General features: G+C 34.6%; 1 protein-coding gene across 1 annotated transcript in view; it reads right to left on the bottom strand.

Moving 5' to 3' along the window:
• Positions 1–18,798, bottom strand: part of LOC126980076 (plastin-2) — a 70,427-nt gene extending 51,629 nt beyond the window's left edge. Inside the window, exon 1 of the mRNA XM_050829693.1 lies at positions 18,451–18,798. Within this exon, the coding sequence (XP_050685650.1) occupies positions 18,451–18,513 (63 nt within the window). The 5' untranslated portion in view covers positions 18,514–18,798. The remainder of the gene's footprint in view (positions 1–18,450) is intronic.
• Between the last annotated feature and the right edge of the window lie 454 nt (positions 18,799–19,252).

Raw genomic sequence — 19,252 nt, forward strand, 5'->3', positions numbered from 1 at the left:
GCGCTTTCAGAATTCGTTCACACGGCACTCAAGGAATCTAAAGTTCAAGAATTTATGTGATCACCCGACAAGGATCTTGCAGGATTTGTAATCCTATTTTTTTTTATTTAACTTGAAGACGGGAAGAAACACTTCCTGGAGTCAATAGCACTCGTTGTCCGATTAAAATGTAAGAGTCATAGACTTACAACATACTATCGTAAAGACGAAAAAAGCTTGCAAGAGCGAACACCTCTAACGGAGATATAGCAAGATAGAAAAAGAAAGCGGGTCCATTGATACTGTAACCAGTTTTGGTGGACAAGTCGTAAAAAGTCAGCCACGCTTGGATAATTCTCCATAGTATTTTGAGTATAGTATAAACTAGCTACCGCACGCGATGACACATCGAAGTTAATCACGTATTGCCGGGCTTGGTCATGTCTATACATTCTTAGTCTATGGTAAAAGTAATTCCTTTGTCAGGTTCGCGTGGCAATACGCAAATCTCGCCTCAACTCTTAGACTGAATCACTGTCGACCTGAGTACTAAACATAGCACGCAGTCGGTTTTAAAACAGATAGGTACGCAAAATGCCTATTTTATGAGTATTAAGTTGATATTTAAAAGGGGATTTTACATAATTATGGGATACATTAGTGCTCATTCCCACAAGAGTTCAGCCCGTGTGACGTTAGAAGCGATACCCTAGGCCTCTTTATGACGACCGTTAAAAAGGGCGACTTGAAACAAATCAACACTCGAATGTTTATCCATACTATCCAGGACCTGACGTCGATGACGTCACATTGTCGCTTTGATACGGTGTGCAAAACAAGCATCACTAGGATATTATTATTACGAATAAATAAATAAAAAATTTTCTCAGTATTATAGATTGATGTAAAGGTGTAGTGTTGTGATGATGATTACTACTTAATGAAAAATCAATGAAAGAATCTGGGTTAAGTAAAAAAAGTTTTAATTTTTCTGGAAGAACGTCACAGATACTATACTACAACAGACAATAGAAACTACAGAACTAACAACAACAAAAGTCAAAACGTAACAATGAAAATTTCAAAAACAATAATTAGTGACAGCATATACCTAATGTCGTGATATTTTGAATATATTTTGTCGGTAAGGTCCGTACGGAGTTTGCAAACCGTACTGACGCAACAGGACGAGTGCGAGGGGGTGATAGGGTAACGGGAGGGGGCTTCACGTTCCAGCGAGGTCCACAGATAATGTGGCCCGTGGCCGTGTAACACGCATTAATTTTACACAAACTTACTGAACTTAACAAAATCGTCGCGAAACGCGAAGTAAAGTTATCCCCGGTCAAAAACATTTTGTGGCACTACAGAATCACATGACATTGAAAAGTAATTGTAAGCTGGGAGTAACTTTACACTGCGTTTAAAGGCAGACCACTGACGCACAATGTAGGTACTATTATCTGTATTCACTTTGCATTGTATATATTTTAAGTGAAGCATACTTACTGATTTCACTACTTTATCTACCGTCGTCAGTCTAAATGCCACAGAAATTTGATTATATTATACAAATCAAAATCACTTTATTCATGTAGGTCACGGAAATGATACTTATGAATATCAAAAAAAAAAAAAATTTTTCTTATTGAATCTACTGCTACTTCGTAAAGGGTTGAGCAAGTTGAAGTAGCAAGAAACTCAGTGCCACTCTTTTCTGTTCGAGCGGGCGACCGTGACTTTGCTCGCGTAAATTTGGTTACGCGACGATCTGAGAGTTAATTAGATTTTGAGATAATTTTAGGGTACTTATTTACCCTTTTTTTTCATCAGTACCAACCTCTACTACTCCTAATAATACTTACCCAATTATCTGTTTTACATGAGATGGAATGAAACAGCAATTTTGGAATAGTTTTTCTGAAGCTGGTTGTTTTTTTGTTCAAAAATTAAACCGACGTTTCGTTACCATTGCAGATCTCGTTTTCAGGGTATTTAAAAAGATAAAATCAAAAAAAAAAGGTAAATTAACTTATCTTAATACATTTCAGTTTAATGAGTGTAACTATAACCAAATTGTAGATTGGAAATAAATAGGTTTTATTATTATTATTACATGAAATATCAATTTTTTTTTTGTATCGCCTGCTGGAGGATACAAAGTAAAAAGGTGATCATTATATTCAAATTCAAATATTTTTATTCAAAATAAGATGTGACATCACATATTGAAAGCCAAAAAATTACCACCCATTCCAAAATGAATGCCTCAGACCTAAGAAGAATGGGCGCAACAAACTCAGCGGGTTTTTTTTTCATCGAATAAATATGTTTATAAAGTAATATTGTACAATTAAACTTATTATTTAATGGCCTGAGGGCGGTCACTCCATTCCCAATCTGTGGTATCATTAAGAATGTCATTTATGTTATAGTAACCTTTACCACCCAAACGTTTTTTAACAATTCTTTTGAATAACGTAATACTTTTGTTTTGAACATTTTCTGGGATCTTGTTGAAAAAGCATATACATCGCCCCACAAAAGACTTACTAACTCGACTTAGCCGAGTAGTAGGCATCATCAGTTTATGTCTGTTCCTGGTGCTAACATTATGGTTATGACTTATTATTAATATTCAACACAACACTCCGTGATTGATTGGTAAGCTTGGACACGATTCACTCAGCCATTTATCGCTTACAAATTGTACACTTCTGAATTTTATATTGTCGACCTGACGTTTTCAAAACATTATTTTTGAGGCTGAGGTGAGCATATTAAAAATACGCGCCATAAATCAATCATCATGTATATATATACTAGCTGACCCAGCAAACGTTGCATTGCCGATATTAAAATCGCGATACAAAAGTAACTGTTGATCGTAGATGGGTGAAAATTTGAAGTTGTATGTATTTTTAATGCTGACTCATAATCCAAAAAATTAAAAAAAAAATGTCAAAAAAATCAAAAAAAATATCGTGTGGACCACCCTTAACATTTAGGAGGATGAAAAATAGATGTTGACCGATTCTCAGACCTACCCAATATGCACTAAAAATTTCATGAGAATCGGTCAAGCCATTTCGGAGGTCAAAGTTTAACACCATGACACAAAAATTTAATATATCAGATATATTTTAAAAACCAGCGTAGTGCGAGTCGAACTCGCCCATGAAGGGTTCCGTAGCAGCAAGTAACAAAATATAAAAGTTGTTGTAGTTCGTTGTAACTTTATATTTGAGTTGATTAAATGAAAGATAAATTGCGATTTACGATTTATGACGTATTAAAAAAAACTACTAACTAGGTCTCTTTCAAAGCAATTTTCGAAGGAAGCTTCCATGGTAATGTAACATCATACATTTTATATTCTCTTATTTTAGAAGTTACAAGGGGGGGGGGGGGACATTTTACCACTTTGGAGAAGAAGAGACACTCTTGCGCAAACTATTCAGTTCAGAAAAAAATTTATTAAAAACCTAAATATCATATTTGAAGACCTATCCACACCCCACACGTATTGGTTTGATGAAAAAAAAATTGAGTTCTAGTTCTAATGGTGAACCCCCAAAAAAATTTTTTTATGTTTTTGTGTGAAAATCTTAATACGGTTTACACAAAATTTCTACTTACCAAGTTTCAACAGTACCTATAGTTCTTATAGTTTCGGAAAAAGTGGACAGACAGACATGACAAATCCATAATGGCTGCCATTTGGCTACGGAACAATAAAATGCAGACGTAAGCCTCGCGTGTCTCGAAAGCGTCCTAATTAGGGCGCATTTTGACAGTGATTTACTCTCACGCGCAAGTGACAAACGCAAGCTGTTTTCTCTTATTGTTATAAGCACTTCATCCCTCGTCAATTCAATTTGTCAATCTGCTGCACTGGACACTTAACCTCAATAGTTTTTTAGTAACTTCATACGAAGGCTAGTAGAACAGACTAGCTCGTATGAGAAAAGGCAGTAGCGAGATAGGAAAAGAAGTTGATAAAGAAAACCAAGATATACACGTAATTATACACATACATATATACCAGTGGGAGGCTCCTTTGCACAGGATGCCGGATCGATTATGGGTACCACAAGGGCGCTTATTTCTACCTTGAAGCAGTAATGTGTAAGCATTACTGTGTTTCGGTCTGAAGGGCGCCGTAGCTAGTGAAATTACTGGACAAATGAGACTTAACAACTTATGTCTCAAGATGACGCGCTCGCCACCTTGAGATGAAGTGCCGCTCAGAATTTTTGGGTCTTTCAAGAATCCTGAGCGGCACTGCATTGTAATGGGCAGGGCGTATCAATTACCATCAGCTGAACTTCCTGCTCGTCTCGTCCCTTATTTTCATTAAAAAAAAACATGTCCTTTACTATGTAAAGTTTTGCACACGGAAAATTGCACTTATCTTCTTACTTCTACTTAATTACACTTATTATAATAATACTTACCGGCCTTTTAAGTGCGTGTACAGTTTTGAAGGTATAAAGTTATTAGAATTCATAGTTTGTTATAGAGAAAACGTGGTTTAATTATGTGCATATTATACAATACTAGCTGACCCGATAGACGTTGTTCTGTATATAATAAATAAAATAATGTTTTTTATGAATTTGTCAATAATTTGTCATAACATCAAGAATTACTTCGTAAAATATGCACCCTGTTGTCGTAATGAAATTGTTTCACAGCAAAACTGCCAAACCGTGCGTCAATAAATTATCTCATAGAAATTATGTATGGACACATCAAAGGAAAAACGAAATTGTTGTTTTCTTTTAAATTCCGAACATTTTCATATCTATTCACCTTTTAAACCTTCTCTGGACTTCCACAAATAATTCACGACCAAAATTAGCCAAATCGGTCCAGCCGTTCTCGAGTTTTAGCAAGACTAACAACAACGAACAGCAATTCATTTTTATATATATATAAAATATTATATATAGATTATTATGTAATATAATAAGAAATTTATTTTCTCAACACAATTACGCAATACAACATTCATATACACCGGTAATTGTTAGAAACTGGACCCTAGTTAAGTCACAGCCTATATGGTCTCCAGGTTGAACCCAATTCAATACATCTCGTAACTCCCATGTAATTTTTTGAAGTGAACACTTTTTTTTGCCGCGTTGGGCACTTTTTGGCAGGGGAAAATCTTATGGGTTCGCGTCACAGACATGCTCATTGCTGGCACACGCGATAAATAAGTAATTAAGAAAAATAATACATATAGTTAAACACTATTTGGTAAAGTCTCGTGAGTTCGCGTCATCGATAGCAGTATATCTGTAGCATTGTTGATATAGTGTTTTAATTTGATTAAAATATTTTTGAAAAATAAACTTTTAAAAATAAATAGAAATTAATAATTTAATTGTTTTAAAGCATTATGAAATTTCAAGTTTTCACTTCTATCGACAGTCTCTACAATTGTCAATTTTATTCAAATTCAGAGTGAAGTTCGCAAAAAAGATTATATTTCAAATTAATAGAAATTGAAAATTAGGTATGTAAGTAATATTACATACATACTATACCCTAGACTACAAAATAATGTAACATATTTTTGTATAATTTCACCTCGCTAGCTATAAATAGAAATTAATCAATTCACTGTAACAAATCAACTCGACTTCACACGACAAATCCATGCAAATCAGCATGCAGGAATAGGGGACGAAAACCCTTTTGACTGCCAATATTGATTATTTACCCCTTGCTTGTGTATGAGACAGCCCCAATGGACAGCGGTCATACACATGGGCATAGTTTCAAATTTTATTTGCATGTGATATTCAATATTATTTATATCTGCTCTCGAGTGTGCAAACCATCCAGTTCGATTGTGTTAACAAAAAATATTATACATAATATTAAGGAATAAATTATAAATTAATTGTTTCGTGTTTTGCTATTTTCATATTCCGTCATAGTTTACAATGCTCCATGCCACTTTCACTCATATATAACAATAATATCCTTGCTGATATTATAAATGTGAAAGTAAGTTTGTTTGTCATGCTTTCACGCCTAAAGCACTGAACAGATTCTGATGAAATTTGGTAAAGATATAGACTTGAGCATGGAAAAGGACATAGTCTTTTTACCATATATCATTTATTCTTAAGGGCATGCACGGGATGAAGTAAGGGATTAAAAGTTTGCATGGCAATTCTGCATTTTCGGAGATAAAACCATGAAACTTTGTATTTAGGCACTTGAGAATAAGTGATTTATAAGAATTTGTTCGATTTCCGAAACTTTGTCCTACATGGGGATAAAATAGGAGATTTAAATTCGCAGGGAAATACTATTAAAGAGGCTGTTCACAGTGAAATAGAAGAGCGCCGCCAGCAGCGAAAAAAGAACAGTTTGTAAGAGTATTATTAGAAAAGTATCCTAAAAAAATGCTGCCCAAATTAAGTATTCCACGCGGACGAAGTTGCGGGTAAATGCTAGTATGTATATATGTAATAATAACAGGGTACTTTTAGAGCATTTTGTAGACCTAAGAATTGACAATACCGATATGCAATACATTCAACTTTAGCCCCTAACATGATTGGTGACGGTTGCAAGTAAGTCTTTCTAATTACACCACAACTAGCATTGCTGAGGTATTTTCTTAAATATATAGAAGAAAACAAGATAAAATTGATTTAACTCAAACCGCATCGCCAAAATCAACAAAAAAGGAAACACGTGAACAAACATAATATGGTGTATCGAGTACTCTGTTTTGTAACAGGAGCGTTTGCAAACACTAGGCCAAAATCAACGTACTTAATTACTAACAGCCTGTGTTATCCTGGCTATAGGGGTCTGTTAACACGTTGTCTATACTTAATTAAATTTCCTAGTGCTAAGTAATCACGGGCTTCTTTCTGCAAGTAGTTTTTATACCCTTTTTTATATAAGAGGGGCAAATATGCAAGAGACTCGGCCCGGTCAGTCCACCAAAGCGAAGAGGAGAGGAGAGAAGGAGTTAAGTCGCGAAGCCGTGAGGTTATTTCCACGAAAGCGGAGGGGCCCGCCCGCCTTCACACACTTTGTTGAATAAATAAATCATTCATTCATTCATTCCGCTCTGCCGCGCCGCTTAATCGCGCGACACAAAATTCTATAAAAAATTTAGACATCTCTCCCCTCCGTCTGATCCATTTCTAACGAAGCTAAGCGGAGAGGAGATGTGGAGAGAGTGGAAATAACGAAATATGATTGGTTATCAAAATACATTCTCCGCTTTGACAAAATTTATTAACGGTGCGGGACTCGAACCCGCAACCTCTCGCGTTCCACGAGAGCGCTCTACCACTGAGCCAACCGTTCGAGTGACGTAACGTTCATAAATCTTGATATATATATGTCTTGTTCAACTCTCACGTGGTCGTAGTATGTCGTAGTAATAAATAATAGATGTATTAACGCGCGTCATACATAGTCTTTGGCACAAAAAAACTACCGGGTATCGGATATAAAAAAGTATTATAATATATAAATTGGCCTCAGTCCTTGACCATAGTGCAAAGTTTCAAATAAATCAAAGTCGGAGGTTTTCAAACATTCCGTTACATACAAACGGACATACATATCGGGCTCATGAAACTGGGAAAGACCGTTTAAATTATTGTATTATCACCGGTCCTTGATAAGTGTCAATCAATGTGTGCAAAGTTTCATTTCAATACTACATTTTAAGATGGGTGAAAATCGAGTCCGAACATTAAAAAGTAAAAGCTAAATAATACAAATTTAGCGGAAAAAGGTTTGATTTTTCTTATTGTAACTATTGTACGTACTTGTTACAACTATTTATTAATAAATCCTATAAAAAATAATAAAAAAATAATTAATAAAGAAATTATTTCATATGTAGCGTTTTTCTGTACTGCTAAAATTATCTCTATTGAACTTGACTTTAAATTTTGTTTTTTTACCATGAATTATTACGGCAAATAATTTTAAGTTACGATAGCTTACCTTAAGTATTTTAGTGACGAAATACAAACACATTATTATGTAGTTACTTACAACAACAAACTGAGGTAGCAGTAATCAAATCACATTTTCAATATTGGATTTGGCCTGTCTGGCGTGGAGGCGGAACCCTCAGGGTGAGCCAGCGGAGCGCACAGGCCGTAGCCGCCCTATAATTAATATACCGTTGCCGTCTGTGAACCATTTTCTTATAAACTAGTATTCGATGTTCTTGATACACAAGAAAGTCATGTGAAAATTATAAAGAGGGAAGATTTGATTATTTATTTATTTTTTTCACTGTTGGAAAGCTACACTAGGGTGTATCCCGGATCAAAATTCAATTATTCAAATATATTTATTCAAAATAGGATTTCTTTCCAAAACGAATGCTTCAGACCCGAGGAGAATGGGCGCAACAAACTCAGCGGGCTCTTTTTTTCATCAAAAAAAAATATGTTTACAAGTAATATTGTATAATTAAACTTATTATTTAATAGCCTGAGGGCGGTCGCTCCATTCCCACTCACTCATTCACTCTACTCATATCTGTCAATAAAATATTTATAACTATTGACACCATGCACCCCACGCTTTTTTTAAAATAAAATATTTTTTTTATTCACTATTATTAGTTTATATTTATTGAAATTTTAAACACTATTCTTAATTTAAATTTATTAAAATTTATTTTCTATTTTTTAGTTCAGTTTTTTATAAAAAGCGTGTTTTTTAGTTTTTTTAAACCATTATTTATTTTTAAAATGTAATTTAAATGTCGCTACTACGTGCTCACTCCTGTGTATACGCTATTCGATGCGAACCACTCTTGATTTGATAAATCTATTGGCAAAGCACTCTAAGAGCTACACGATACGAAACAAACTTCGTCACCAATTGAATACAGTTAGTGAAATCGGAACAAGGCTGATTCACGTCCCGTTCCTAGAGACGTCTTGCTATCCAATAACCTCCTGACTACTCATTCAATCATTGACTATTGTTGCTTTATACATAAACATGAAAATATCTGAAGGAATGTGTTGGTCTACGCTTAGATTCCGTTGAGGTGTGGGGGTCTCTCTAAGTCTTCTACCTTTTATAATATCTCGGAGGTGTTCAGGTATCAACAACCGAATTGCACTAACGGACATCAAGACAATCTGCGACATTTCACAGAAATTTGAAAATTGTTATACTTTTTAAAAATTCAAACAAAAATTTTGCTCTATGAAGTACCTTCATAATACGAAAAAACATTATTTTTTCAAATCTAAACAATAATATGCACGAAACACTAAAAGACAATTTTTAAATTTACAGTATTTTTTCATGGTAAAAAACATTCTGAATGTTTTGATACAATACCTAATAATAAACAATATTTTAATTTTAGGTCGATTTAGCTCCATAGTATTGGATAATTACTTTGGAATAAAATTGACTTCATTGTATAGGGAATTTAGTTTTCGAGACACGAAAGCATTGTTTAAATATAATAGTTGGCAACGGCGCCTCTATCGTCTCGCTTTTTCGTTTCGAGTTTTCAAATCACAACGGTTCTAAAGAAGTTTCACTTCAAAAACTAATTCTTATAAATTTTAAACAAACAAAAACTATAAAATTCAATTTATAACTGCGCTGGATTGCTCGTTGCTACCAGCTCTTGCTGTCAGCAACATGTATGTAATATGTAACGAAATTGCATTTTTCTTTTGCATTAAGAATCCTCTCAAAATAAAAGTAAAACTAAATATATATTAAACTAGCTAAAAAAAAGTATTTTGAAAAGAACCTCTATGAAATGCAATTATTTCCTTCTGGTATAGCGTTTTAATAAGAAATACAAGCTAGAGAGGAGGAGGGGTGAACGCCCCACATTGTTCTCGTTGTCTCATCAGATTATCGAGGCATAGGCATGCAACGTAAAGCCTCCTGTGTAAGCCTAGCTTAATACTCTATACTATCTACTCACAACTATTATATATACACCAAGTAAATATAACTAGATTACATACTATCAATGGCTTCAGTACGCGAAGAAAAAAGATCAGATTTGGAAATATACTAACTACTTGCTCAGTATTTTCAGAGCTTTATGAGGTACTTTTAAAAGATGACTATAACTTTTGCCGGACTTCAAAACTGGATATCTATAATCTACATAGATTATAGATATCCAATTTTATAGTCGATTGGGTTCAGTACGCGAAGATTAAAGATCGGATTTGGAAACATTAACTACATATTCCGTATTTTCAGAGCTTTAGGAGGTATTTTCATAAGACTACTATGACTTTTGCCGGAATTGAAAATTGGTATCTATATAATAAATTACCTTATTTATAAATGATTTCCACCAAAAATGTTCTCATCGGGATATCTCTGGAGCTACCTGGTTACCATTTACTAATTTGAAGAGTCCTGGAAAAAACCTAACTTTTCGATAGAAGTCCGAAATTTGTCTTGCTCAGATTTCGTTTCTCGTAAAGACTTATTTGATATTAGTTAATATCTAGTTTTATTACTATATTCCATCTAATTAAAAAGAACATCCGGAAAGTTAGAGAGCCGGAAAAAATCCGGACTAGACTCTAAAAGTCCGGATATGGATTAACCGGACGGATGGTAACCCTATCTGGAACCATACGGCCCAGATACTTACAATTTAGTAGGAATGTTCTTTTCGTCGTGAAGAGGTCAGCTAAGAACTTTACGCTACGGAATTGTTGTTTTGTTTTCATTACTGTCTTATTATAAAATATTATTTTAGTATGTCAACTCTTTATTGATGAAATGATTTCTCAACAGAATATCCGCTAGACCATATGGGAAGACCATCGCTGATAATATAATATCTCTATAGGTACTAATGCTGCGGTGAATTCCAATTATGCAATTTTATAATAAATCTACTTTTATACTAGGTTTAAGTTGCAGGGACAATCGGGATCATAATATTAAATCGTCGCTTTTTAAACCAGGTCAGATTTGAGTGCCTGGTCGACATTAAGATGAATAAGGGCAATAACTTACTTTCACCAATTAAAAGCTGCTTTTATTGCAACGGAACAAGGATAACTTTCCCGTGCGTCATATGCTGACCTTTCTATGAGAGTTCATTGTCAGCATAAGGAACAATGGTGGAACAGAAATATAAATAATATAATACAGTATATATTTTTCGCTTTCATCTTTACTATTGTTGTCATCTGTGTGCGTAGCTGACATAAATAAAAGATGCCGGCTAGATTATGGGTATCACAACGGCGCCATTTTCTGCCGTGATGCAGTAATGTATAAGCATTATTGTGTTTCGGTCTGAAGGGCGCTGTAGCTAGTGAAATTACTGGACAAATGAGACTTACCATCTTATGTCTCAAGGTGACGACCGCTATTGTTTTGCCGATCAGTATTTGGGATTTCCGAGAATCCTGGCACAGGATTGTAATGGGCAGGGCGTATCAATTACAATCAGCTGAACGTCTCGTCCCTTTTTGCCATAAAAAAATTGAGCAAAACAAAACCAACATACATATTTTGTCCAAACATTTTATCTTCTATTTAACCCTAAAAATACATACTGTCTGTCTGCTCTGAAGTAGTAATTGAAACCCTCGGGAATTGTTAAGAAACAAAGCAGTACTAAGCACGCATAAAACACACGAAGATATTAGTGACATCAATAGACCCTATAAATTACAACGATAAAAAGTATCAGCAATAACAACAAAAGTACCAGGCAATCAGAACATAGAATAATATTTACGCCATTATAGGACACACAAAGACGCGAAACCACATTCTTGAGCAAGCGGGTGGGTACCTACTCTGTGTTTGTGAAGGTCGTTGCACATCTAACTGCTTAGGAAGGAGACAATTAAATACCGTAGTACTTTGGCTGTGTCATTTAATTATATAGCCACTAGACAATATATACAAATATTTAACAATATAGTATTTATGATACTAGCTGATGCCCGCAAATACGTCCGCGTAGATAAAGGAATAGCAAGTTTGTAATTGAAGATTATTTCATGTCCTATTCCAGTTCCCGTTTTCGCTCCCGTTCCCAACATATTATATGAATCTTATTTCGAACAAGATTGCCATGGCAAACTAAACCTACTATTGGTATAGTATTAGCTCATCGACGTGAATTACAGTTTTTAACAAATCCCGCGGGAACCATGGATTTTTTCCGGGATAAAATGTAGCCTACGTCCTTTGCCAAGCACTAGTCTATCGCTATACCAAATATCATCAAAATCGGTTCAGTACCTCCGGTGTAAAAGCGCAACAAACAAAATTACATTCATATTTATAATATCAGTAGGGATTAGTATTAGATACAGCCAATTGTAAACCATTCTTGGAAGATTTACGTGTACCGTGAAAATACGGCCAATTATAGTAAATAAAAACATTACCATGACTAAAGTATTGAATTGAATTTGTTGTCAATGTGTGCGTTTAGATTGTGGTACGAACAGCTCTCTTTGTTTTTTACGACAGTAAGGGACGAGACGCAGAACTTTAATTGATACGGTCTGCTCATTACAATGCAGTGCCGCTCAAGATTCTTGAAAAACCCAAAAATTCTGAGCGGCACTTCAATTGCGCTCGTCATGTTAAGTCTCATTTTCCCAGTAACTTCACTAGCTACGACGCCCTTCACACCGAAACACAATAATGCTTACACATTACTGCTTCACGGCAGAAAAAGGGGCCGTTGTGGTACGCATAATCTAGCCGGAATCCTGTGCAAACACTATATCATGTCAGCAGCATGACCCCACAGCAAAATACCGTATGACCGTCATGATGCTGTGAAAATAACTGAAGTACACTAATCTAGCGGTCGGAACATTCGTGTACTCTCTAATCTTTCTAACGGCGCAAAGCTGAAACTATCTGCTAGTTGGGCAATATGAGGACCACAATGGAGCTTTTGATCACAGTGATACCCAAGAAGACCGTAGTGTCCACTCGTTCCTCTGGTCATTTATAAGTACGTTGGTTTGTATCTCCGCTGTGTTTGGTACAATGAAACGTAAACGCTATGTTGTTTTACTGTTTAAGTGAAGATTATTCGTTTCCAATACAACGCTATGCGTTAGATAAAAATAATTTACATACTTTCAAAAATAGTTCTTTGAAATTCTATCAACCTTCTTATTTGGACTTCTGATTGGATTATTTGGGGTATCGAACCTGCGATCATATAAAAAACTCAGCAGTAATTGTTTTACTACAGCAAAAGTGTACAAAAAGAAATGTAAGAACTTTTTTAAGGTTTTAAAAGTATCGCAATAACGAAGGAGCGCTGAGTCAAACCGGAAGCATGACCTCAAAATATGCCCGACGCTATCTTAAACTTAATTCACAAAATACCATGTATGGAGGTATTGACGGAAAACGTTATTTTAAGGCATGTTTACATGAAGGTGAATTTTGGAAATATGGCGGGAAGTTGTACAGACCAAAGTGCTTGCAATCTTATTTGAACATTTAGGATTTTTTTTTATGGAATAGGAGGACAAACGAGCGTACGGGTCACCTGGTGTTAAGTGATCACCGCCGCCCACATTCTCTTGCAATACCAGAGGAATCACAAGAGCGTTGCCGGCCTTTAAGGAAGGTGTACGCGCTTTTTTTGAAGGTACCCATGTCGTATCGTCCCGGAAACTCCGCACAAGGAAGCTCATTCCACAGCTTTGTAGTACGAGGGAGAAAGCTCCTTGAAAACCTCACTGTGGAGGACCGCCACACATCCAGATGGTGGGGATGATATCCTAACTTGTGGGAATCTGAGCTAACTAAAATCTATTCGCCCAGTGTTGATAAAAGAATTAAAGTGTCATTACATAGTGCGGCCCACCACAGCTTACCGTTGATACCGAAGCCTTGCGCTTAACAACAGCTGTGTGCCCCGTACCATAAAACCCGCGCAGCGAATGGACTTTACTATGAAAGTACAGCAGTAGTGCACTGCTAGTGTACTAATGAGATTCGGTTTAATAATTACAAGCACATGACATTTTCCACTAAAGTCAACATGGTGACGAATGTAGTGAGGTGTAAGCGAGGTCTATCCAGCTACTATATACCAGCTTGGTTGTAGACAGTCTCTCAAAGAAATGTCATTCATTGTCAGTACATTTATGGAATTATTAATGCGCATACGTAATATACTTTGTTTCTGACTGTTGTGAAAGGGTAGGCACCCTTTCACATCTAAAATATTCAACCGATTTATAATTCCTAATATTTGAAAACGTAATACATAAAGAAAGCACGATCAAACCAAATTCCACACGGACGCAGTAGCGACAGCAGCTAGGTAAATATAAAACATGCCTAATATTATCTATAGAGTAAATACTGTAGGAATTACTAACGGTAGGTAAAAACATTTTCATCGAAAGTCATTATCAAATTTACTTTATCCTTATTTTATCATATCAATTTATTTGATATAGAAAACACACAATCAATGATAACATAATAATTCTATATTCCCTATCAAACTATTTAATGGTGATGACATACTTAATTTAAATTACTTAATAAATTAAAATTTTAAATTATGTAGGTATGTGATTAAAATTATTTACTTTGATTCAGATATAAGTAAAACTGATATCACATAACTGAATAAATAAATAAAAAATTTAATAATTCAAATTGCAATCAAACACTATAAATAAAAACTAAAAAAAAGAAAAAAATGGTTAGTTAGTAAAAAAACGGGCAAGCATTATTATATTCCATATTAGATGTAAAATAATTATCATTTACAATTAATATTCATCATCATATGAGCCGGAAGACGTCCACTGCTAGACAAAGGCCTCCCCCAAAGATGATCGATCGGTCCTGTGTTACCCTCATCCAATGTATTTTGTCGATCTTTATAAGATCATCGTTCCATCTTGGGGGGCCTGCCAACACTGCGTCTTTCGGTATGTGGTCGCCATTCGAGGACTTTACTGCCCCAGTGGCCATCTGTCCGTTGAACTAAGTGCCCTACCCACTGTCACTTCATTTTCCCTATTATTTGGGGGTATGTTGGTGGCTTGTGTTCTCCTGCGGATCTCCTTATTTTGCAGGGAAACACCGAGCAGAGAGAGACCAAGGCAGAACATTAAGAAAAAAAGAAATGCAGTAAATAACAGAAAGTAGAGTAAGGAAACATAAAAACAGTTGCTTTCATAATAACAGCATCACCTTATTCTGCCACCAAACAGTAGTAATTTAACGAGTATGATGTTCACCTGACAATAAGTGATAATTACACTATAAATACATTACAGGATTCCTGAAAATCCCAAAAAATTTAAGTAGCACCATGATTGTGATCATCACCTTGAAAGATGAGACATAAGATGTTATGTCTCAGTAGGCCAACTGGCCTAAATAACTATTTCAGACCATGAATAGTGCTTGCATATTACTGCTTGACAACAGAAAAGTGCTGCTGTGTTAGTCACCTAGAGGTGTATATAGCTATTGTAGCGGCCAAAGTGAAAAACTAAAATGGAAATGGGCAGGTCATACTATTAGAGGAAAGGACAGTGGGAAATTTTATGCATGCTATAATTGGAAGGTCTGAGAATGGGTTGTCTATTTTTTAAGCCTAAAATTTTTAATTATTGAATTGTTGTTAATACTTTATACGGCAATACAATGTTTACTGGGTCAGCTAGTTTTATTATATACTTATATTAGCTAAGTACTTGTACTTAATTATTAAAAAAAATTCTTAATGAATTTATACTTTCTCTTATATGACAATTTACTAATATTATTCTCAGAATTATAATCTGGATTGCTTATGACCGTTACCACAAATAATAATAATTAAATGAATGCAATCTGAATCACTCAGTGACTCATCATTAACTATCAATGTTATCTATTAAATGCAATTACATAAATCAATATGCAATGCAATTAATAAGGTCAAAATGATGGTGGTTGAAACAGGCAGTATATTGTTTTTATAGCACTCTATTTCTGAAGCCACTGTTGCAGTCGGCAAATACTCATGTCAAAGATAAATAAATTTTATTAAGCTTAAACTAAGCTCTAATAGTCTTTCTATTCTTTTAAATTACTGATATCTACCATGTGTTCAGCAAAAGTAGAGCTTGTGAGAAGAACATACAAGAAATTCAATGGCCACTCTTTTTAATCAAATAGAGTATTTTAATATGGTAGTAACATGGCATGGCATAACAAATTTGTTCGTAAGTTGCTGCATGAAATATATGAATCATGAGATTTAGAGCTTAAATTCATTGTTTGCGTAAGAATGCTTTGTGAACATGATGGTCGTGATTGTTATCATAATTAGTAATCACATCCAACAAATACAATGATTTATTAACTAAAACAGGTAGACCTGGCACCACAAGCAGTACCACACAAGTTGACTGGACCAGCCATTGTTCCATTTTCAAATATTTGAGGGAATGAGTGTGAGTTTCAGTGAGTCATGCCTCACTGAAATGTAACAAATCATGTTATAGCATACCTATGCATGATTAATTAATGCTCACAAAGCAAAACTGCAAATGATGATGATGTATTTCAAGATTCCTCACATACCACAAGAGTTTCTAATAGTACACAGTATGCTATTTTGCACTCTTTGGAGGCAGACAACATCACTTAGGGTGGCAAATTGCATATCAGTAGTTTATTATTCATGGAGTTTCTACCCATCAGCCAAAATATAGGTTTTAACTTGTATTTCTCTTGGTCTCACATGATTTTTCCATGTTAGTGTATACTCAGATAGTGTAAAATGGAATCCACCAAGTTTTTTTACACTGTTTCAGGCAACTTGTTACTTAAGCAAACAGTTCCTCAGAGTGAAAGTTATGTGTTTTGATTTCTGTACACTGGCTATAATATGCCAACTTTGTAGACAAGCTGAAGAGTTGTTGACAGGAAAAGAGCAGGGGAAATAAGTCTTACAATCAATGTAGAAGACACAATACAAAAACTCAACTTAAATGACAATGGACAGGACATATGACCAGTTGGAATTTGACTACACAAGTACCAAGTAAGTGACAGTTGTATGACAAGGAATTAAAGCAATAACATTTCGAATACCCTCTTATTTAGATTTTGATGCATCACACAGAAGGTTGATAAAGGTAAGTATTATTTCCTATCCATATTACTAGTCAACTAACACATTACTGTTACCACAAAGATACAAAGATTACACATACACAATAGCATGTCAAGGCAACAAACGAACACCCAGCGTGAATACTAAAACACATGGAATACAAAATTACCTCTTGTGTAAGATGTGGTGACACATGCTTGAAATATTTATGGTAATACAAAGCTTGTGTACCCGACATATTTCACCAGCTGGCAAAAGTATTTATCATTTGACCATTTGTAGTCTTTAGCTATCTGAACATCAAATAGAGGTACACATATACATTAAGACTGCTTTTTTCAGTGCATTTCATTAAAAGAGCTTGAACACTTTGAAAACTTCCGATTTATACTATGTTCTGTGTTTTGAAAATAATGTTGAAACCTTCATTATTTCGAGTATTTCTTTGTAATAAAATAATATTATGTTAGTAAATAATATTACATTTAAATATGAATAATATACATTTTATCGAATGTTCAGCCTTCCTTAGTCACGTCATTAACTGACAATTTTTTTTTATTGTTGTGTGGGATAAAGAACATAGGTCCATGTTTCTACAGAATATCTATCAAGCCAATTGCTTCAATGAAGATGACAATGTACTTAGAGAGAAGGTGTTTAGAAACTATTGGCAGTTTATGTACTCCTTGATACTGGCTTCTTTTACAATAGAGCACATTCACTCAGGATATGGCATGGTGTTTTGTCCTCTCCGCAACGGAATCTACAACTGGGATTCTCATTTAGTCATTAGTGTGTAGATGTTACCTAGTTAGCTTACCATCAATCAGCTTAGGTCTCTTTTTTATATTTATAGACAGTATTTAGTATCAAAGTCATTCAGTGTGATAATTATACTAAATATGTACAATTCCTACTTATTTACCAACCATTATTTTGATTAACATAACTAAAATGATATCATGCACCAGTATCCAACAGCTGCTTATCAAAGTTATAACATCTGATTATAGATAAGACTTGGGATAGCTTCTAATAATCTTTCGTCTTTAGTTAATAATCCTATTATGTCGAATGTTACGAGTAGTTTCATTTTTATTTATATTCACCTAGTTGACCACACACAGAGCTCAACCACATAATCCTTATAGTTATAAATTTAAGCATTAAAAAGGGTAATTATTTTAAAATAATTCTATACTACCTAAGTTTTCGTTAAAATAATATGTGAAGTAAGTTTTGGAACTTAGCCGGTTAAAACAGACGACCGCACACTCATCACTCAACTCGAAAACCAACTCAGAACTAAACTGTGGTAAACGTACCTGAGCGAATTGTTCTCTGATTTCTGCTATCTCTTCATCAGTCAATTTTGAATTATCTGCCATTGCCACTTAAATGATTTTATCACAAAATTAAATACAACACATTCACTATAATGCAGTACTTTCGTCTCTCGACGCAATCACTTTTCACTTAAAACTACCTTGCAAAAATGATAAAAAATATTATAATATACAAAATCACAGCACTATACAAGTACACAATAAAGAGAAATCAGAAAATACAAAAACACTATCTAAATAACTTTTTAACACTGTATCGTCAACTCTACACGCAGCTCCAAACGCGTTTAGTTTACTAGTTTGACAGTTCTGACTTCTGAATTCAATAATTCATACTTCACACTTCATAGTTGACACTTCACAAGACAAAGTTTATTGTTCGCAGTTCAATCGTTCATGCTTCATTCTTTTCAATATTAAGGCATCGCTCAGTCACTCACTGATTCGGTATAATCAGTCAGTGGCAGCGTTAACAACTTGAAGTGGACTGACTATCGTACCAGAGGAGTAAAAATTATCGTACATGGATCGAAATTATCGTATTTTTTAGGATAATGTCTTTTATAGATAAATAAATCATATAAATTGTAATATTGATATGCATGCAAGTACTTCTTTCTTCACTTAATTTGAATAATTCCGTTTGTCAGAGCGAATACAGACATATAATCATAATAATATAACGAAATAACTGCCAACTTTTCTACACGAAAATATACGATACATATGAAGTGTGAACATAATCGAAATATCGAACTTATACTCTCTTGTTCGCATTGGT

This window comes from Leptidea sinapis, chromosome 4 (assembly GCF_905404315.1).
Source record: "Leptidea sinapis chromosome 4, ilLepSina1.1, whole genome shotgun sequence".
NCBI classification, from domain to species: Eukaryota; Metazoa; Arthropoda; class Insecta; order Lepidoptera; family Pieridae; genus Leptidea; species Leptidea sinapis.